Source organism: Eublepharis macularius, chromosome 4, assembly GCF_028583425.1.
Source record: "Eublepharis macularius isolate TG4126 chromosome 4, MPM_Emac_v1.0, whole genome shotgun sequence".
In the NCBI taxonomy this organism is placed as follows: Eukaryota; Metazoa; Chordata; class Lepidosauria; order Squamata; family Eublepharidae; genus Eublepharis; species Eublepharis macularius.
The window spans coordinates 92,388,097-92,411,266 of record NC_072793.1 but is presented as its reverse complement, the minus strand read 5'-3'; the positions used below and the strand labels follow the sequence as shown (position 1 = coordinate 92,411,266).

The 23,170-nt window shown below is 42.5% G+C and overlaps 1 protein-coding gene across 4 annotated transcripts in view; it reads left to right on the top strand.

The window, feature by feature from the left end:
• The window catches only part of UIMC1 (ubiquitin interaction motif containing 1), an 83,881-nt gene extending 67,955 nt beyond the window's left edge, over positions 1-15,926 (top strand). For 2 of the 4 annotated variants that reach the window (XM_054976197.1, XM_054976196.1), the window contains exons 10-14: positions 7,202-7,280; positions 9,272-9,410; positions 14,045-14,108; positions 14,911-14,950; positions 15,469-15,926. In XM_054976197.1, coding sequence (XP_054832172.1) covers positions 7,202-7,280; positions 9,272-9,410; positions 14,045-14,108; positions 14,911-14,950; positions 15,469-15,682 — 536 coding nt within the window. In that variant the 3' untranslated portion in view covers positions 15,683-15,926. The remainder of the gene's footprint in view (positions 1-7,201; positions 7,281-9,271; positions 9,411-14,044; positions 14,109-14,910; positions 14,951-15,468) is intronic. The other 2 variants (XR_008596833.1, XM_054976198.1) reach the window with 2 other exon arrangements.
• The last annotated feature ends 7,244 nt before the right edge of the window (positions 15,927-23,170 follow it).

Here is a 23,170-nt window from a genome sequence, read left to right as displayed (position 1 = left end):
CCATATCCAAAGCAATCAATAGGCGCAGGACCCAGCGAGAGCACCAAATAGCAATGGCCCAGGGTCCAGTGCTGCTGATGGTCTACTTTTGAGTAATGCAATTGGGTCAGGCATGCTTCCATCCTGAGGCCAAAGTAACCAATGCATTGACGTCACACTGGCCAAGCATTCTGCTGTTTGCCTTCCAACCGCTTGAATACATGGAAAGAACCTAGAGCTCTTGTGCAGACTTGTTCACATAGCATGCAAACAAATGTTATGTCTGAAACAAACCCAAGAACTTAAATTACTACTGAGAACAAATTACCTGCAGAAACAGGAATTTAATTGCCTAGCCATGGCACAGCTATTTTATATCTTTGGCCATAGGAAAAGCAAGAAGTGAGGTAAATGCAAAATTTTGAAATTACTGCAAAATATAAACTTGAACCCAATCTACTCTTTCTTTTTGCCATTCTCAAAGTTCCCTTTGACCCTTTCTGCCATCTTTGTACTCAGTTCCATCCGCTCCCTTTTGTTTAAAGTCAGCTGTAAACTCAGTATTTCCATATTGTTTCTGACTCTATTCATTCCTTCCTTAAGGCTGAAAGTAAAGATACTGTCCTCCTTCTCTTTCACACAATATCTATATAGGTTGGTGCTTTTTGATAACTAAGGGCCAAACTTACACGTTACACTGTACACAACTTTACAATGGAGACTTGCAGCTTTACTCCAGCTGCGAGTCCCTGGTGGCAACTCCTGTGTAAAAGTGCAGTAGGGGCCCAATTTGGATCAGGACTGCAGTAGGGGAGGGGCTCCTGCTTTTCCCCTGTGTTGCTTTCTGAATCTTGATGCAAATTTTTTAATGTTTTTTCCTGGTTTTACTGTATTTTATGCCAATAAAAGGTTTATGATGATGGGTTTTTTCCCTGCTTTTCTCATCTGAGTCACATGAGCCTGCCCAAGCTTACATCTACAATGTTACTTAATGTTCTTTCATTGAATAAATATTTTTAAAAGCTGGCACAGTCTTACATCAGTCTTGCTGAACCAAACTTCACAGAACTTAGTTTGAAAATTCTGGATTTTGCATTCCCAGGACATGACTAGCCACCCCGCCCCCAGGAGCTTGTGTAGTTTATATTTGGCTGGCCTGTGATCAGGGCAGCAGCACAATGTGGAAGAAAATCAAAGCTCTGTGCAGTGTCCTCCCTCTTGATCTGTTCAGAGAAGGCTGCTGTAGTTCCCCCTTACTGTTGGCTCAGGGGTCAACAATCCACTTTCAGGACGGCTTAATTGGATTTACTCTAGAGGTCTCTGGTACTATAAACTCTTAACATCTTTCAGTGTTTTCTGTTGTAATGGAACCGCTGTGACTTGTCAGTCTACTGTTCTCTTACTGCCTACTGTAAATTCACTAGCTCTTGTTTGAGCTTGTAGCCTAAAAAACCCATTTCATCTTGGATGATACTTAAGGCCATCTGTTCCACTTGGTGCAGTGGCATTTCTTGTTTGTGCACCCTGTTGCTGTGGCTGAACTGTCATCTGCTACAAGTACTCATGGAGTTGCACACCTAAGTGGTTCAGAAATTTCACTAAGCTAATCTGTATCTTCTTGTGGCAAGTCTACTTGGCATGTATCTTTCTGAAAATATGCATACTACCTTCTTTTGTACTAATGCATCTTGTTGGGGCTGATGATCTCGAGTCCAGCTGGGAAGCAGAAAGTCAAGCAGGTATGCATGGACAGGCAACCTGAAAACTCAGCCTGTGCCTGATCAAAGAATTTTTGAAACTGAGGAGCCAGTCACATCAGCAGCTTTACAAGATTGAACGTAATCCTAATGGCTTCTTATGTCACCCTGTGGAACTAATTTCTGCAGTACCATCCACTGGCTGTCTACAGTGGTGGTGCCGAAGTGCAGCAGAGAGAGGCCAGAATCTCATTCTTTTGGCAAGTAACCACTATGGCATAAAGGGTAAGGCATCGGGATTCTGCCACTAGAGTCCTCCTCCTTTTGAGACTGATCTCCGGTGCGTTACAAAGCTATCAGTGTGGGACAGCTTAAGGGAAATTAGTTGTCTTTTCCTTCTGTCGTTTCCCCTCCACCATGTTCTTCAGACATTTCCAGGAATATTCACAAAGAATATTGTCAAAGACTTTGATAGTTATCAAATTCTCTTGGTCTTGATGTGCCTCTAACTTCATTCCTCCAATAGTGATCACATTGCTGAAGACATCCAGCATCAGAATAGATCAAGGCCGGGTGTCCTTCTCTTTGCTGTAACCACATCTCAGGTGCAAAGTGAAACAGTCTTCAGTTTTTTTTAAGCTGCAGCCATGCTGGTGCTGATACTATTTTAAAAAGAGCTTCAACACCAAGAGAAGCGGCACTGATGCAGCATTTTTTTTAAAAAAAAGATAACAACCAGTGCAGGGAAGAACTTCATCGCTTCTTAGAAGGACCAATGCAAAAGAAATTCCATTAATAGGCACTCTCAAAAAATAATATGGCTGCTAAATGAGACTAGATACTTAACCCAAGAAAAAGAAGCCCTGTGTAGAGACAATTGGATGTCTGTTGCAAAAAAGCAGCTCACATAGAAAGACACTTGATATCACTGAAGGGTGTGTGTGTGTATGTGCCGTCAAGTCATCTCCGACCTATGGCGACCCTATGAATGAAAGACCTCCAAAATGTCCTATCATTAACAGACCTACTCAGATCCTGCAAACTGGAGGACGTGGCTTCTTTTATTGAGTCAAGCCATCTTGTTTTAGGTCTTCCTCTTTTCCTGCTGCCTTCCACTTTTCCTAGCATTATTGACTTTTCCAGAGAATCTTGTCTTCTCATGATGTGACCAAAGTACGATATCTTTAGTCTTGTCATTTTAGCTTCTAAGGAGAATTCAAGCCAGTTTGGTGTAGTGGTTAAGAGCACGGGACTCTAATCTGGAGAGCCGGGTTTGATTCCCCGCTCCTCCACTTGAAGCCAGCTGGGTGACCATGGGCAAGTCACGGCTCTCTGGAGCTCTCTCAGCCCCACCCACCTCACAGGGTGATTGTTGTGGGGTAATAATAACATACTTTGTAAACCGCTCTGAGTGGGCATTAAGTTGTCCTGAAGGGCGGTATATAAATCGAATGTTATTATTATTATTATTATAAGCTTGATTTGACCTAGTACCCAGTTATTTGTCTTTTTGGCTATCCATGGTATCCACAAAACTCTCCTCCAGCACCACATTTCAAATGAATCAATTTTTTTCCTGTCAGCTTTCTTTACCATCCAACTTTCACATCCATACATGACAATGGGGAGTACCATCGTTTGGATTATCTTGATCTTGGTTCCCAGAGAGACATCTTTATCTTTAAGGATCTTATCTAGCTCCCTCACAGCTGCTCTTCCAAGTCTCAATCTTCTGATTTCTTCATTGCAGTCTCCCTGTTGGTTGATGATTGAGCCAAGGAATAGAAAATCTTGAACAACTTCAATTTCTTCATTGTCAACTTTAAAATTTAGTAATTCCTCGGTAATTACTTCTGTCTTCTTGATGTTCAGTTGTAATCCTGCTTTGGCGCTTTCTCCTTTAACCTTCATCAGCAGTTGTTTCAAGTCTTCACTATTTTCTGCCAGTAATGTGGTGTCATCTGCATATCTCAAATTGTTAATGTTCCTCCCACCAATGTTCACTCCACCTTCTTCTAAATCTAATCCATCTTTCCTTATGATATACTCTGCATAAAGGTTGAACAGGTAGGGAGATAATATGCATCCTTGTGTGACACCCTTGCCAATATTTGTAAAGTTCTGAATGTGAGTGGTACCCAGCTATTACGTAATGCAAGAATCAAGAGAGCCCCCATTAGAGAAGATCAAGTCTCCTAGTCTCCTCTTTGAGAGCATGGACTCACTACATTTTCACTGTGGTGCTTTAGCATAGAAATGAGAGGGATCTATTTGATTGTATTGACTGCACAGTTCCTTCCCTCAGTGCAGATGTGAAATGTTAATGCTGGGTGTGGGGAGGACTCTCAGGAATGTGCAAGACTGTGAGGGCCTCAGAGAAGCCACATTTCCCCCTCCTGGAGTAGTTTAAGAGTGCTTCCAAATGTACAGGAACTCAATGGTGAACCCGCTGTGGCATACATTCACTTCATTTCTGGCAGTGTCTCTCATTAAAGTTTTTCTCTCCACTCCCTCAGAGCAGGACTGCATGGTGTTGATTTACTGGGCAGACTTCAAAATGCAAAATAATTAGCTTAAAAATAAAGCACCATGCATAGGTCAGTTTGCTACATGATTGCTTCTTGGTGGGTAAGTGGGGGTGGGGGAGGACACAAAAACCAAAGTGGAACATGGAGGGAAAGGGTAACTATCTCCTTTCAGTTCAGAGCCAGGTATAAATATCAGTGCAGGAGCAAAGGCAAGAGGAATCTGAGCTCATTCCATGTCAAAACCCCATTTGTCTTTGCACTTACATCCAGAGAAAGCCTACCTATGATATTCAGCCTGAGATTCTCACACTATCTCAGTGTGGATGGAAAGGTTTAGTAATCCCTTACACGATGTTTAGAAGAGCCAGGAGGAGGCCAGATTCTTTTGTTCTGACAGGAGGAATTCTGAAGCTGATAAAGTTTTAATTTGGTTTCAGTGCATGTTGTGAGCATGTCTGTCTGACGCTTTACAGGATGTTCTGAGGGAAGACATAGTGCTCATATTGGGTAGGTGGTTGCGAGGGATACGCTTTCTTCTTCTGAGGCGGGATTTATCTTGTAGTAGCTTTTCCTAAGGAGATTACCTTCACCCACCCATTGGCTTCTCCTTATGAACTTTGTTCTAGATTTGCTTTCTTTGCTGGAGTTCAGCTATGCTGGCAATGGTATTGTTGAATTCCACACTTGGAACAGGAGCAGGCCAACTTGTCTGTGTTTGGAGACCCTATTGGTGATGCTATCTCTGTTCTTCTTACTGCTCTTGGCAGCACAGCTGGAGGTCTTTCCTGACATTTCTGTAGTGCCAGTCCCAAAGGTTTCTAGCAGACTTACTGTGCCAGATGTGTTCTCTTCTCTTGGAAAAAAATAGCTCTGATTAACACCTGAGCTGTGCACAAGGCACTCTAAGAGAGACTGTTACAGGAATATTAACAACTGCACACTGGTTCAGAGAATAGCTCTGCCTTTGCTGCAAACAGGCTTGTTAAAAAAGCCTTCTGGGAGTGTCAAGTGACTCCTGGATTAACAGCAGGGCATGAGAGTCTTTTGCACCCAGGTCATTGATCTGGATCCAAGTCAGGCTTATAGGAAATGACTGGTCAGTGTCTTTGGACATGGGGTAAAGACATTGCTCTGCTCTCCCCCCTCCCTGTTTCTAATGGATACTCCACAATCCTCCAGCAAGCATAAACTACAATGCAGAGAGCACATAGACTACATTCTGGTCACCGCAGCATGTAAGTCAGAAAGTGCATCCATTAAAACTAGCAGATGAACAGTCCATTATAGTAACCAGCAAGAGAACAGAGACCTAGGAAACCATGGAGTCAAAATGTGTGCTTCAAGGCCAGGCTGTGCTGGCAATGATAAGGAATCTTTCTGTTCTGCGCTCTGTGGGCACCCACTTTACAGCAGATGTTGCGCAAACAATAACAGTTTTATAGTGCCTATAACACTGATTCAGACCTTTCTCCTAATGAGAGTATAGAGCACAGGAAGATTCGATACCAGGCTGTAAAAGTGTTCTAATGCACTGTCCCCTCCGCTAGATTGCCCAAGAGTGCTTAAAACAACATCTGTTTCTGTATTAGAAACTCCAGCACCCTGGTGGAAATGGCTGAGGGTATCGGATGTGTTCCCCAAGTAGCTTAGCTGGTGGCCTGTCGACAGGAATATGACAAGAGGAGTTCAACTGTACGAAGCAAACGTTTAAAAATTTCCCCCACAGATGTCTGGCAAGGAAAATCTGGGGCGCCTGGCTGGGCTTGCTGATAAATGTATATCGACAAGTTTGATTCCATTGTTGCTATTTCTGTTTAGAAAAAAAGAAGAGAGCCATTGCCTATACTTAGGGCTGTGCATATGTGTACTTAAAGTGTAAAATTTGGCTTCATCTACATCTGTTTGCTTTTTTTTTTTGATAAAGTGTGTTCCTAGCCGTCATGATAGCAAAGAGAAAGTTCAGAGAGTGTGGTTAGCATCAGCTGAAGGTGTGAAAAACACAGCAGCTAGTCAGGCAATAGATCTTCTGTGTTAAGCCAAATGATTTATACAGCCTGAAAAGGAAATCACCTTTCCTTCTTCCATCATTCTGTTTCTTCTTATCCCTCTGCTGTCCAGCACTTCCCTCCCTGCACTATCCAGACATTTCCAAAAGGTTCCAGAGTCTGCCAAAACTGAGGATTTTAATCAAAATGAATTACATAACTTTAAATAGATGCATGCAAGTGTGCCCAATTGTGCTGAGTATTTTGAGTATAGAAATAGGATATTTTAGGGATTGTGCACTAATTGAAAGGAGTCCTTCCCTAATACGCCCCCCTTTGATCTCTGACTTGCTATTAAAAAGCCATGCACTCTGTACAGAATGAGTGAAATAATTTTTATCATTATTAACTGAGATCCATCTATCTAAGCCTTGAATTAACCAGAGGATCTTCCACCTTTTAGGGATGAAGCGTAGTTCTGGAGGAGAAAGGGCTCTTGAAACTTACATACAATAGTCCCACTTTTTGAGATTGCCTCTGTTTGCTCTGGCTTGTATAAAGGAGCCCTGTAAGCAAATTGAATCTTTATTTTGAATTTCAAAGCAGGTATGTGGCCCTCCTCCACCTCAGGTTGCGAACAGATTTCATGTGAATGTTGTATTCAAGCTACAGATTATTGACCTGGATGGGGAAAGTCTTCATGTAAGCCCTCACCAGCTAATGATAAAGGAGTCATTGGGTTTTATATTTGTGTCAGGACAAGAAAGATAGCTTAATGCTCTTTGTGAGTGGAATCTCTTCAGCTGCAGCTTTCTAAGAAAGAAAGACAGTGCCATTAGACACTAGTCCTCTTGCCTTTCTTACTTTGATGTCCCTAAATGAACTGCCTAGGAGGGCTCTGCAATGTTGAACCCAAACTTACACTGTGTGTTTTGTTGGAACACTTGACAAAACCTCCTCATGAAGAGAGGTGGTGCCTAGAAAGTAGCTGTTCTCTCTTCTTGTTTTGAAGTGATGACCCGACGACAGAGGGAAGCCAAGAGCAAGGCTGCGTGGGGCAAAGAGACATCACATTCAGTAGACACTGGCAAGTAAGTAGGCTGACTGCCATCTCACAGCACCTCTTCCCTTCAGTTTGCGGAAATGCTCCATTTGGGGGCCACTCTCAGATGACTTTATCTGCGTGACTCCTTTCACCTCATTGCATCAGTGTCTGTCTCTCTTTTCCCTAGAATCTGAGAGGCCTCCTGTGAGAAAAAGACCAATTGGTTCTTGTCTGTTTTTCTCATCTTACTTTTGCCTCTCATTCTCCTTTGGTTTGGTTTGCTCAGCCCTGTGTTCTGTTTTTGGAAGCCTTTTGATCTGTCATGGTTTCTCCACACGCTTTTTATATGCTACTAGCTACACAAGAAAGAAGTTCCAGTACTTCACTCTCTCCAGCATCTTCCCCCTTTCATTCATCACTGAGACCATTGCCTCTGGCTTTATCCCGTCGAGCTCAATGGGAGATACTGGGAACCAAGCCAGCCCTGCACTGGGTTCTGGGTTCTAAGTCAGCTAGAAAAATTAGTATGACATCCTATGCTTCTCTACCTTTAGCCTTTGTTTAGTTCTTGTTTCACAAAAAGAGATCACATGACAACGCTGCCTGTTTTCTTCCTGATTTTTTAGCATTGGAGGAGCTTGCTCATACAACTGCATAAATCTGTGTTACAATATGGTAGAAAGCTACAATTTCTCATTGTACTGAGTTGGAAGAAGCATGATCTGTGGGAGGAGCTGACAAGTAAAATCCCTGTCAGCAAGCTAAGAGAAGAAAATGAGACCCTCAAAGCTTGGGCAGCCTTTTTTGACACACAATGGCTGACTGCAGCATAGTACACAGCTTGGGTACAACACCTAACAGGGCAGAGGAATAGCAAGGAAAGGACAAACCAGCACAAGCTAGAGCTGTGGTCTTTCACCCTAGGCTGCAGACAAGCTGCCAGGAGTATGTGGGACAGATTTGAATAGTGTATCTCTGTGCTCATGTTAGCAAGAAGCTGTGATGGTGAAGGCCAGAAAGAGTGGCACCTGTAGCACTATCCTTAATGAAATTAGACTTTGTTCAGATGGAGATGGTTTTGTTTAATCTCTCTTGTTGCTTCCCCTCCTCCTTCACCACACTCTCTCACAGTATCATAAGAATAGATCTGACAGTAAAAATGCCTGCCATGGAAATAATTTTGCTGTTACAAACACTGGATGGCAACATCACTAATGGAATTAGGCTAATTATAGAGAGGACAGCTTCTGTTTAGACACATTATCTTTGTAATCAGCAACGACTGGAAAGAAAATATGGAAAAATACTGCAGAATGCAGCATGAAGGGGACTCTTCAGGCCCGTTGTAGATGCCATGGATTAGTGAGGCTTGCCAAACACTTTCTATACAGGACCTCCAACTGAGCAGCTACATCCAATCCCCTTTTTACACTCTTGTTCCCATTGTCCAGGGTCATTCTCAGCACTTCCTTACTGCTTTGGGCAAAGCCCCTAGATCTGTAGCTGCAGGGGAGCACTTGCACACCGATGAGTTGGTTGGAGTGACACTAGGATGAGAGGGTGGCATTTCTGCCAAGCTCTTTGCAACCTAGTGCCTTCTTAGTACTTCACAATGCCCTGAAAGCCTTGATTTGCCAGTTAGAAAAGTACATTCAGATCAAGGAAAAAAGGGCCTCTGATTTAATATCACTTGGTTTGATTTTTGGGCAAAACATAACTCCTTTTTGCAAAAGCATAACACTTCACTTCAGCTGTGTTGACAGGGTGTTTTATATCTGAAGGGAAATCTGCATTGTTTGAGATAGTTAGAGGAGCTGATTTCATTACCATCCCACAGCTACAGCAGCAGGACACAGAAAAGCAGTTGGGGGAAAACTGCTAATCATTCCATCCTTTTGATTGGCAACAGGCCAACTTTATTGGTCATCCCGCTGTGCGCATCCAGTTTCATTGACATGCCTTATCCATGAAATGGCTTGCAGAAGCACTCAAAGCAGAGTGAATCTTAATGCACTCCCTTGTCTTCTGGCCTGGCAGGTATGAGAAGTGTTACGTCTGCAAGTCTCTGGTGCCACTGAAGGAGTACCGGAGGCATGTTGATGGCTGCCTTCGACTCCAAAAGTGCTCCAGAGGTGCTAATGGAACCCAGGGTGGCAGGAGACTGCGGCGTGTGAAGGTGAGGGTGGACTTTTTTGTGAGGCTACAGTGATGCTGCTGGTATAAGCCATGCTTGTGTGTACGTGGCAGCTGGCCTTCTCTTGTCTCGTATTGTTTTCTTAAGGGAGGCTGTGATGGGCTGATAGCTCTACTACAAATGTAAGTTTGGCTCTGGCTCCATTCATATGTACTTCCAGCTGACTGAGACCTGCTGTTCTGGGAGTCAGTTCCTTATTTGACTGGGAAATTATGCAGTTGCAGACTTGGACCACACTGGGGAGGAAGTGTCAGTTCTGTGGGTTTGTCCCAGGTGATTGATCCTTGTCCCTGTTGCATCATTTAGCTGCTGCCTCCAGCTGCATGGGATTGACTCGCAGAACAGCAGCTCTCACATGACTGCAGGTATGGGTGAAGATGGCAACAAAAGCCTTGGCAGAGCTACACATACCTTGAACCACAAGGGACTTTTTGAGTTTTTTATTTTAAATTGACAGTTGAATATTGTTATATGACATTATAACAATATTGTAAGCCTTTCTGAATTTCCAGCTTTCAAAAAGTTGCCTTACTCTTGTTGAGATATAATAGGAAAGGCATATCTGTTACATATATTGTTATAACATATTAATATAACAATAGCTAGTTGTTGATTTTTGCAGCCCCCTGGTGGCAGGTGGAAGAAATGCACACTGTGGGGAAAATGGCTGCCATGTGGGAGGGACTAGGAAAATCTCAACTTTCCTGCCCCCACAGCAGGCATTCAGGCTTTGCTGCAGTCTTTCCCCATGCTTTGGAGCAAAGCAAGTTTAGGAGAGTGGGGGAGAGCCAGGGAAACTGCAGGAGGTGCATGACTTCACCACAATGCTGTGGGGAAGCAGGAGAAAAAACTGCTTCCCAAAAGTTGTTAAAAGATGGGAGTCTCAAAAGCCCACTGTCCCTTGAAATCAGATTTTTGAGCACACGCAGTACACAGAGCCCTGTGTATGCTGTTCTTGTTATTTCTTCAAGTCATTGACATGCTTGATAAAGGAGGAGCTCAAGGACAGCTTCCTTTCTCTAGAGAGTAGGAAAAAATCTCCTCTTCTAGCACTTGGAAAATAATATTCCTCAGTGGTGTAACCTGAGAGGCTGGACAACACAGACATTTTTACAACTTCAGAGCAGTCAACCTCTACTTATCCAGGCCTAAAAACTTCTTATTTTTTATGGTGTAAAGACATACAGCTTTGGTGAAGTTGTGGTTTTTACCAATCTCTGTAAAACTCTGCCTTCGTAACCTATACAGCACACATTCCTATTCTTTGTTGCAAACTTAAGTTCCATTCCCTTCTGTCCAGGCCACCAGGTGAAATGCTGAAGCATTATACTTCTGTCACCCCCAGGGAATGATTTGCATTCACAGAGAGGTGTTTTACTAAGGAACTGATTCATAATGAACTCCTGAATATTGATGCTGTTCTTGTCCCATCTTTTAATCTTCAGGTGACTTCTGAGTTCTCACAAGATGTTCATTTAGCTGCATATTCATCCAAAATTTGAATGTTTTGTATGTTCCTTAGTTATTCTTTGGTTAGTAACTGTGCTGCACTCCTGCCTTGAGACAATGCACAGTGTTCTAATCCTATTGTAGCTCATCTGCTCCTTTCACAACATGGTTTTGTCTGTTTACAGACATTCCTTTGTAGCCGCCACAGAAAGAGGATGCAGCATTTCTTTCACTGCTTCACTCAGCAAGTGCAAACAGGAGTCTGTCAAGCCTGGAGATGCTTTCTGCTCTCAGTTGCAGCCTTGAGCAGGGCCAGGCCAGACCCGTAGAACCTGGACCTTCCCAGTTAGCAAGGAGAATTGCAAAATAGGATGACTATTGTTTGTGACATGGTGTGCCTGGACTTCGATGCCAAGCACCAAACTAGCTGGCCCTTTTTTTTGGGTCACTAATATTCTTCCAGACAATGCTCTGCAGTTCCCACAAGTAAATGGCTTTCAGCATCCTGGTACCCCATCCCCCTCTGATGCAGTTGCCTACCATCTTATTTGCAGCAGAGGTCTGCATGCAGACTCCTCACTGATTTATTTCTGATGGCGAGGTTGTAATCCACAGCAGCAGTGCAAGTGCTCAGGCAATGTGATTTCTCAGCAGGAAGATGCAACATGATGTCTCAGTTTTGTATAATCCCTTAAATCCATCACAGGCCCCAGCCCCTCAGGGATTCACACGCAAATGACGAGATTGCCTGTTGATGAGCTTGGCTGGAACACAGCCAAGTGGTATGCAGTTTCCAGCACTACAGGAGGCCTCTGTTCGTGCCATTTACTCTGCTTCCCAAATCTCTCTTCTGTGTGGACGAAACTTCTTGTATTGAAACAGGCATGGGAGGTGCCCCTTTGGTATTTTGGGTCCAGGTTGGCCCTACTGCACTTCAGGATTGGCACAAGAGAATTTCCACTTCGCCTGGGCTTTAGAGTGAACTGCAAGCAGGCTTCTCGAGAGCTTTTTTCCAACCCTGCCTCTATCCTGGGAAGCAGCTCTCTCATCCCTAGAAGAATTTTTAAAAAATGTTTTCTTTCTCCATAGAATCTGAACTCTGACAGTTGATATGCTTATATCAAACAAAAAGAAGTTAGTTAATGGCAATGACAACATTTGCTATAGGAGAAAAAAACATGTACTGTAGAACAAAATAAATCAGTTTCATTGGCTGAAACTATATGTTAATTTGGGCAGCTGCTGCCAAAAGCAGCAATCCTAATCCCCTTCTCCCCTCCAGAATGTCTGGTTAATGCAACATATATGACAAGATGTCGCTGTGTTCAGAGATTGTTTGCCTCTCCCTCCTTCATCTGGTGCAGCTTGCTGAGGGAGGGAAACTTGCTACACAGTGATGTATGCCCAGTACAGTAATCCAGAAGCATATGACAAGACAGGAAAAAGGGCTGGGTTTTTTTCGGCAGCTGTCATGCAAGTTTCATAAAGTCTGTCCTAGCTTTAGGATCTAAGAAAGCCGGGTTCAAATTTCCATACTGTGTAGCACAGTGGTTAAGTGGTTCGGCTGTGAATCAGCACTCTACTGGTTTGAATCCCACTACTGCCATGAGCTCAGTAGGTGACTTTGAGTAAACCGCTCCTCTCAGCCCCAGCTCCCCAGCTGTATTGTGAGGATAATAATAACACTAACTTGTTCACCACTATAGATGAGGCACTAATCTGTCTAGAAGAGCGGTGCAGAAGCGCCATTATTATTTATTATGTTTGACCGTTGACCTTAGACCAGTATCATGGTCTCAGCCTAACCTACCTCACAATGTTGTTAAGATAACATAGGAGAATCTTGTAAATTATCCTGAGCTCCATAGAGGAAGAGAGAGATACAATGGGCTAGATAGCTATATCACAGACAAGAAGATCTGGAGTTACTCTCTAACCGTTCCTAGAACCTTCTTTCAGGGGTTGCCAGTGGAATTCCTTTGTCACTTTCTTGCAAGTTTTGATTCTCAGCCCCCCTCCAAGTCAGTTCCAATTAGTCCTTCCCTATCTACAACCAAATACATAACCTCTGCCCACAACTAGATGATGCCATCCAGCTTTGGCTTCTGACTTGCTGGCATGGTCAGGCAACAAGCATCTCTGGTAGTAAAGAAAATGGACTGATGAGCCAGGATTATTTCCATGGCAATTCACATTTTGATGTGACAGAAAGAGTAAGGAAAGTCATGTAAGAAAAGTCTCATCTGCAAAGCAAAGGGTGTTGCAAGAGGTCAGCATGTCCAACCATCTTATGACTCCTTTCAGCATCTGCTCATATTGTCTTGTATCCCTTTGGGATTAGCTGGGCCTGGGGCAGGGGTTTTGCCTATTGTCTCACTATAAAGTGGAGAGTCCTATTTCCTCATGTAGCCTCCAGGCTGTCCCCCAGCATAGCTCCCCTCACACTGCTAAGATATTGTGCAAGAAGATTGTTAAAGCCCTTAAGATGTCTCGCCTCTCCCAAAGATGGCAATCCTCTAGGCAAATAAAATTATTTGTTCTCTGTTTTCTTTCCTCGACGATGGGAGGCATATGGACCTTGCTCTGTTTGTATGTTAGACATCTGAAATGGGAATATACCTCTGCAGTGTTTTCTTCTAAAAGAAGGCCGAGATTATCCCTCAGATAAAAAGCTAACACTATCAAGGCAACAGAGAAGATTTGCAAAATCTGGAGATGGGACCCCTGCCTCCTGGTCCTCTTTACTGCTACCATCTGGAAGTAATTGTTTCATGTTCTCCAACATACTGTCCTTATGATCAAGAGATCAAGGAATCCTTTTAGCTTTCGTCCCCTGCACTCACATGCATCAGCTTCCTATGATTCAGCCTATCCTCATTTTCTGGCAAAGCATTTCTGTATCCCGAGGCACAGAAAAGTACGAACTGTATAAAACTTACAAAATATCTGAGATTTCAAAATTAGAGAATGCTAAGACCTACTTGCCAGTTAAACAAGGGGGAGCTTTCTGTTTGAAAAGCCTGCTTCTGCCTTGGAACGTTCCCTTTGGAACCTTCCCTCGTACACCTCATCCCTCTCTTCCCCAAGTCCATAGCTTCTCTCCAGAAGAAAACAAATGTCCTGTTTTGTGGAAGCCATCATGAGGATGTTCTCTTACTTTGTCACAGGAAGAGGGAAGAAGTGAAGGCCGACTCCTAAACATGCTGGAGCAATCAGAACACAATGCTGCAGGTAAGGAGGGCCAGCATACAGCTTTCATTGCCTGTACACTGGTACCTAGCTAGTCAAGGTTTCCCTAGTGTAGCACTGCAGAATATGACTACCCTCTATAGCACAGGTGCTGTACTGTTCCACTTTATTCAACTTTGGTGGTGCTTCCCAAAACCACGTGTGTCTGTACATAAGCACCAGGCCTTCATACATTACTGAAGCTCTTGATAGACACAGTGACATCAAAAGCCATTTGTGAGATTCTCTTTGTATTGTGCTTTTGAGTGTTCCAAGTGCTTCATGTGTACATCATGTAATCTTTGCAGCAAATCCCTGAATCCAGAGACTTCCTGATTCATAGTTCATTTTTTAGCTACTAGGTTACATCAGTTTATGTAGCCTAATGATCTGTTTCTCATTCCTTATATGGTACATGTAGCATTTAAAAATATAGCACATTTTAAAACTTCTCAGAACCAAACTTTCTGCTAATATGTGGTCCCGCTCTGTGCCTATATAGACAGCATGAATCATAAAAATTGTTAAATTAACATGGGCAAGGAAACCAAAGCCATTTTCAAATATTGCCATTTGCCAGCCTGTAGTCAAGAGAAAGGCATAGTCTAGAAAGGCAGGTTAAAAATGCTCTAAATAAGTACAGTATTCTGCCCATTCTCGTCCAGTTTGCTTTGACAGTGTTTACCAAGGACGACACTTCCTTTGCTTTTCCATTGGATTGATGTTCTTGTCTGCTCTCTTTCCAGTACTGTTGGATTGGAGGGGTCTGTGCTAATTAAGAGTCTGTGATCTGTTCTAATTTCAGATGCAGAGACGGGGGCTACGCCATCTGGAGGAGACTCAAGGTTAGCTAGCTACTCTTTTGTCACAGGTTCTGTCAGAACTAAGCAAGGCCTTTAGCAAAAAGCAGGACCACTCTTGTCTAACAGCAAGTGTCCAGGGTTATGCTCCAAACAAAACCAAAAGAAAAAATTTTCTACAGAGAGGAGCCTAAGACGACAACTCATGTTGTCTGCAGAGGAACTTTGGTCATTTCATTCTTGCTCAGAGTGCAGGTAGCTTTTTCATCAGGCCAGGGCTTTGGATACACCAGACAATAGAATTCTTGATCTTGAGACTTTTTGTGGCACAGGAAGCTCCCCTATTTGCCATTCAGTTAGGCCATGCATTATTGCTCAAAAAGAGTGGATGTTAATAATGTCCCAGTCAGTAGGTCACTAGCTATAGAACTGAAGAGGAAGGCATTAGAAAGGGTCTGTCTGTAGGACTGTGGCTTGCAGTGCCATGATGCAACATGTAAACATTGAGAGTATTGTCTGGTTTTGCAAAATATTTTGTATTTTTTGCATTTTGCTCCTGTCAGGTGCAGCTCACCAGAGGTGGACAAAGAAGTTGAATGTGGCAAGGATGACTGGAGCCATTTTCCCCAGGCCTCTTGCAGTGACTCACCCATTAAATCTTTCACCTCTATTTCGGAAGCCAAAATTTGCCTCGTAGACTTTAAAAACCAGTTGGCCGTGGGCTCGAGCAGCCAGCAACAAACCAAAGCCAGTTTCAGGAGAAGGAAGAAATTCTGAGTCTTGCACAATGAGAAAGGGAACCCAAAGTGGAACAGGAAACAAAGCTTTCTCTTTCTACTGACTTTGCTTGGCAGGAAGAACATGGTCTCCCACACAGCTTCAATGATTCCTCTTCTGTTCATTTTGTATGAATTGTACAAGCATTCGTCATGAATTGAATTGGTTGTGGACTTTATAGGTGCCTATTCAACCTTGTTTTTCAATTACAAAAGAAAGAAATATATTTATTATGTTTTTATAAACTCCACTTTGCTGGTGTTGGGCATTTTTTCTTTAAAATATTGTGAGTGTGCTTTATGATCTTTGAAGATAAAGGAGAGAGCTCACAGGTGAGTGTGAACTATCTCCCTCATATATACTAAAATGTGGAGCATGATCCTGCTGAAGCTGAACATTTTCAAGTCCTGTTACACCAACAGAAGAGAATTAAGCATCAGTCAATGAGACATAAAAGGTGCTTAAGTTTATCAACAACCTTCCCTTGATTGTGCTTATTTTGCAATATTTATGGAGTCTCTGAGGTTAGGGGCAGGATATTCACCATTATTTTTCTTCTATGCTTTGTGGACAGGTAGTCCAGGCCCTAGGAGGAGATGAATAAATGCAAAAGAAAAGAGGCAGAAAACAATAGAAAAGGTGGTCCCTCTTTTCTGTCTAACCCTGTAAGCTGTTCTTTGCTTCTTGCTTCTTGATCCAGAGGGGCTGGATTCTCACTTGCCAAGCAGTTTAGGGGCTGGATTCCCCTTTGCTATGATGTTACTGTACTTCATGCAATTTGTGTCATGTGGAGGGATGGTGGGGCCGAGGAACTGAGGAAACCATTTGCCTGCTTATAGTGGGATGCCTCCCAGTGATTGGGCCCTTCATCATGCTCCTGCTTCTCCTGAGTGGCAGGAGGAAAGACCTGGGCCAGAAAGGGTGCCAGGACAACACATAATGTCACATCTTCCTGAAAACAAGAATATTATATAAGTGCATTGGATGACATCCTGGCAGTCCCTGACACCTATGGAGTTTTAGGGACAGCCAGAGTGTCGCTCAATGTGTTTACGTAACATCCAGGTTTTAGGTTGGATGTGACATCACTTCTCCAGAGGTCATTTCCAGCATGGGCCCTGCCCAGAAAGATCCCAGGGATGTTGTCTAGCATCCCTAAATAGCATCTCTAAATAGGGCCCACTAGTTACCAGTTTGCCATCCTTGAGTTAGATGAACACAGCAACTATGTGAGGCTATATTATCAGTGGCGTGACTTTCCCTTTTTCTCCTATGAGCAGTCCCTGCTGTGCTGCTACCATTTTAATTAGCAGCAGCTCCTGAAAGCCACATCCGGCATTGGCTCAATTGTCCTGGGCATTATAAAAGTATATAATTCATTCAGCCCTTGCCTGAATGAGTCAAGTCTGAAAATTAGGCCCAAGGGGTGCCTAACCAGTGGCCTATGGCACAGCCAGAGCAACTAGCCTGCACCTTGATGGTCAGTGGCTGCCTAATTGTTTCGTGCTCCTACAAAATACTGTGTTCTTAGGATTTTATTTTATTTTGATGCAGAGCCTGTGCTATTGAAAGTGCTCAAGGGCAGGTTACAGGTAACAGCAATTACACATAAAAGAGAGAGATCCCTGTCTCTAAATTGCTTGCAGAGGCCAGGGAGAACAAAAGAAAGGATGACATGTTATCTTAATGGGACATGCTTTTATCTACTGTGAAAAGGCTGGTGTTGGCTCCTGCTTCAGAGGATGGATTTCAGTGTCCTGTAGGTGTCCTGAAAAGGTGTGTATGTCACATTGATGCCCTGCTGGTGCAGAAGGGTCTCATCAGCATGTCATCCAAAAGAGAGAGCATACCGCATGGATTGCCTGCTTGACTGCCTCAGAGAAATCAAGGTGTTGGGATTTTTTTTTTATCCTGTAGGCCTTGAGGCAAAAGGTCTAGCCATTAATTCTGCTAGAGTTGTCACATTCCATGGTCAAAACAAAAACGGGTGACATGACTACCTCCCAAGCATTTACCAGTACCTAGGGTCATAGGTGGCCCAAGCTGCTCTTTCCTATGTGCATATTGGATCTCTAATTTCAACAGCAGCTCTGTGCACTGAGTAGCCCTTTCTAGATGATTAATTCTGTCCTGGTGTTGAATGGGATATGTAGCTGACACACAGGAGTCCTGTGGATTGTGACTGTGTGTCATTGTCTTTGGTGTTGGAACAGAGCGACACTTCCAGATGTGCTGCTCTAAAGGCACAGGCCAGCCAGCTTAGAAATTCTCTTCAATTAAAGTGAGGTGTGAATAAATAAATATTGGTTATGAAGAGCATACAAGGCATAATTTCAGCCTGCTCCTAGGTACAATAGCTTTGCTACAGAAACAGGTTTAACTTCCAGCCTTGTCTAGCTAGATAAGATTAGCCCATGTGAGCATCTCTGTTATCTGATACAAGGAGATTCTAAGAATCCTCTGTTAAGCATTTGTGTAATTAACAGCCTAAAGGACCTGTTTTGTCAATTAATTGGTTTCTGTCATCTGCTCCTGGCACTTGATGTGGAATATGCCTTCAGGATGAATGTAGATTTTTCTTCAAAGCTTGATGCCATGTAATGCCAAGCAAAGCATTATATGCATTACGTCTACAGAAAAAAAGCAACATTAGCAACAATAACAACAAAATGATATGGGCATGATCTGCCCACAGAAACTAAAATGCTTGTAGGACATGAAGGCTTAAGGGATCTTCCGGTTTCTCTGTGTATATTGCTTATCTAATCCAGAAAGTACCTGAATGAGAAACGATTTTTTCCTGTGTTCTGCACACCGCGGCACGCAGACAACAGCGGAAACCATAACCATTCCCTGTTGATGAGAGCTTTGTTTAGAACCATTGGGTTGTTGCTGGGGGAGGGTTATATATTCAGATTGTTTTCTCCTCACCTTCCTATATACAGAATAACAGCCTGACGGGATTCTCTTTGACATGCGAAATTTTGGATGGGTAAAGGAGTGTTTTAGATGATGGAGCATCAAATGAATTCCATCTACAGTTGGAGTTAGTACAGTCCAGGAAAAGCTTTTTATCTGTAGAATGTATAACTTACCCCAAGCTTAAGACTGCAGTGCTATGGACACATACTAACTGACATAAAACATGAGTCATACCACTGACTAAACAGACTTAGAATCCCAGTGCATGCCATATTAATCTGATAGAAAAGATACAGTAAAAAATTATATATTCTTTTTAAAAGTTTTGGTGCTGGTCTCCTTTTTTGCCACTGTGATCTTTTCTCATGGTATAAAATGTGCCTTCTCAATGTGGTCATGTTTATCCCACCCTCTTGGTTTCTTCCTCATTGACTGTCAATCTATTGTAGCCCCTTGTTTATCTTTTCAGGTGGTGATAAGGAAAGCAAAGAACTGAGTGAGTTTCCGGATGCTCCTTGTCACCAAAGCCCAGGGTCAGCTCAGGGAGACGCCATGAAAGTGAGCAGAGCAGGCAGGGAACCCCACCACCAGCCACTCCCCCTAACCTGTTTCCCGTTAAAGCTGCCCAGAACATGGAGCGTACAGTGTCACCTTGGGATGGAGAAGATCATGTCTTTTTGCAGTGTCTGACTAATGTCTTGCTGAAATTCTCAGCCTGCACAACCACTCAACTGGAGCATTTATGTTCAATGTACTTGATAGCAATGAGTAAACAAAAGGTAAGGCTGTTCTGTACCCTGGTGGAAATAATCTGTACTTTGCAAGCCTGGATGCACCTTTTGCAGCCGTCTCTCTCCTTGTGTGTTGTGGTCTGGCTTCAGAGATGTGGAGAAGGGTGGCTGCCTGAGTCTTAGGTGTCATAGAGTTTAAGTGCCTTCCCACATCCTGCTCTAGTCCAGAGTATGACTTCAAAAGCCAACATAGAATTAAATACACCAGTGGTGATGGTGGAACCTCAGCCTCAGTGGAGCTTTCCTTCTACCAGCTATAGGGGGTGGTGGTAATGGTTGCCAGTTATGTGGAGTAAAAATGAAGTGACGTTTTAAGCATCCATTACGTTCTTTAAGTGGGCATTCCTGGGTTCATCAACTGTACCTTGTTTGAGGACTGTGACACACCATAGTGTCTGGTCAAGACAGCAGGATGTGTGTAGGCTGTTAGAGCAATCCTACATATTCACTTGGGATACATCCTCAATATAAGGTACTGCATGACATGATTTAATCATAAAACTGCTCAATGCAGATTTTAATACAGAAGCTGGGTGGCAGTTCTATAGCTTTGATACTAGCAGTTTCACTCCACAAGCCAACTAAAGCTTACCTAAATCCCAGAGTCACAAAGTGATGCTGAATTCTCGGTGAGAAACTTGGCATGTCTGTTTCAAGATCTTGGAAAGAAAAGCTGAAAGGCATTCAGCCGGAAACCTTGAGGAGTTCAGCTACTCTCAGCCCATGTAACAACCATTTTTTTCATGTTGATCATCTGGGTATTGAGGTATAATTAACTATGGAGATTAGGACAACAACAGGACAGGACATAATGATACGCATTAAACATTGCTCCCAGCAGAAGGTATCTGTGTAGAATTGCAAATTAATACATAAATTACCAGTAAATGGGATAAGTGGCCTGTAACTGACCGAGGAGAAAATATTCTGAGGTTTTACCTGTATTTTATCAAAAAGGCTTTGAAGAAAGGAGGGTTTATGTCAGGAAGTGGCTGTTTGTGAAAATAGCTGTTTAACTGACAATCCTTTGCCTACTAGGGGCAACTCTTGAATGCAACAGACATGGTTTCTCTTTGATTAGATGCAGACCAGAGCATAACAGGATGCAAAATCTAATCCAGAATATATCCTATCATACCATGACTATGTTCATTAGAGTCAACCAGATGATTTCTATGGTGCTGTATTAGAAGCTTGGCAAACAATAAGGGAAATGGGAAAGAGCTCTTTACACCAGCTCAGTCCTATTTTGCATGTTTACAATAGAGAGAGTTATCAAAGTGCTTATAGTTAGTGGGTTATATCATGAGACAGAGATTATATAAATTCTGAAGCCCACATTCAAATTCTAATTCCAACCCAAGCCAATTCCCGTAACACAAACCTATAGAGTTACCCTAGTCTGAGCTCATTAATTTCTGTGTGCTTAAACTGGAAGAACTCTGCCTAGGGTTGCACTGCAAATTTGGTAGCAATAGTTTAGTAAGGTCTCTGTAGCTTAGTCAACAGGATAGTTTGCTTTTAAAACAAAATGTGCTGCACTTACCTAGGAGTATGTCCTATTGAACACAGTGGGACATACTTTCAAATAAACTTGCACAGGATTGTCTTGTTATTGTCTTAAAAGTAATTTTGCTTAACTGTAACTGCTTCTGTCTGGCCCCTTCACACATTATAGTGTTAGATGTATGGTTAAGGTGTTTTAAAAGTACACATAGAAACGTTGGGCGAGGGGCAGGAATCCTACCATTCCACAGAACAAAGTTTGAACACTTCCAATCTAAACAACCTTCCAGCAACTTCAGTGGCCTTTCCTTAAATGGAGGAGTCATGTACGTTAGAGAAAGGCTCCATGGAGACTGGTTAGGTCTGTCTGTCTGTCTCTATGTGCCCCTTCTCTCTGTCGGTCAAAAAGGAAACACAGTTAAAGAGAGATGCCAGGATCATGTTAATCCACCCAAGTCTTCATACACATGTTAACAGGACTTCTGTTATGTCTCAGCGCTTGCCTGTGAATGTAAGCATTTTGCCTGTAGCCAGAAATGCTGTGGTGAAGGGGTCATAAGGATACACAGAGAAGGAGGCATTGTGTGAACTTGACATAACAAAAGCCTAAATGATACGTGAATATACTTGAAATATTTAGTATGCTTAAAGAGACTTCATTTTTTTTAAAAAAAAATTGAATGGGGTTTTAACTGCCATGTGACCAAATGCTCATTTAGGCCAAGAGGATGACTACTGACTGATATTCCATTCACATCTATCCAATATAGATTATCTGACTGAACAAAGTTACATTTCACAAATACAAAATCACAGCCTTCTTTAATGTCACTAACAATGTTTCATCCAGCTATGTGGTAGGTAACTGAAAGCTCTCTAACCCCTTGGAGGAATTTTTTTTTTAACAATTTTTTTAATTTTTTTTAAAAAAACCAAACAAACAAAAACAATGTACAGAAGTAAAATAGAACAACAACAAAGTCTTAGTGAACTATATACAATTATATGCATAGATGTGAAATTTGTGAAATGCTTTAGTTTTTATACAGGAATAAGGAAATTAGATAATAAATGTCATGCCAATACCCTTGGAGGAATTTAGACATGGAAAGAAATCATTCTGAATTTTTTCTCAAAACCAGTGTTCAGGTTTACACAAGAATGTGGGTTTATGGATAATGAGGATGGAAGAGAGAGGATGGCAGGGCCAGAGGTGAATGTTGTACTTGAATATATTGTCCAACTATGTTCTGTCTGTAAAATGCTGTTTGCCTTCCTTGAGAACTGGATCTTAGTTGCTAGTGATTTTTTAATTCTGAATTTATAAAAAAAAGTTTAGAGACAATAAAGAGAACAAACATAAGACACCTAAAATTTAGATGTGCTTTCAGGGTTTGTGAAACTACTAACTACAATTTTTTAAAAAATCTATAACACAGCACCAGCTCTCTGGGGAAAGTGATTTGCTTATAAGCATCCAAGCCCCTTGTCAACTCTTGTATTTACATTCTTCTCTTAAGCTACATGGGCCTCAAGCAGTATGTGAGATAGGATTAAAAATACACAGAAAATTGGGGACTGAGGGAGATAGCTATTAACCAGTAGTTTAATAAAATGGTAGATGGTAGAATTTCATCTGCACAAGTCAGTCCTTCTAGATTATAAATTCATTCCCACTATCAAGTAAGTAGGTGTGTATGGTTACTGGGTACTGAGGAAATGGCATGCTGCACGTGTCCAGAAGCACATATATAACATGTTGGCAGTTAGGCATGCTGAGAACATAAAAGCAAACAGGATTATTCAGTGAATTTGTATTTAAATATATTCACAGCAGGATACCAGCCACAGAAGCAGTTAAGCTGCTGGATGACCAAGGAATAAAAGGATTGCTAAAGGAAGATGGAGAGACAGAGGGAAACTAAATGAGTCCTTTGCATCTGTGTTCACTGGAAAATGTGGGGCATGTTGATGCCCCCAGGTTCCTAACCTCAAGGGAACCCCCATTTTGACCCCCGTTTTGTCTCATCTTTGGCCTATAAATAAAAGAAGTCTGCATTAAATCGATGTGAAATGACAGTGAGACACGCCAGGATCATAACAGAATGCAGGACAGTTCATCCATCAATCATGCAAAGCCCATCCCAAGAGAGATTCAACTGGAGGGCTGTTTCCCCAAGGACCTCGGAGCCTCCTCCATGAATAATTTGACCTTAAGGAATGGCCTAGATTACCAAAGTAATAAGCAACTGTCTGATCTCAACCAGTA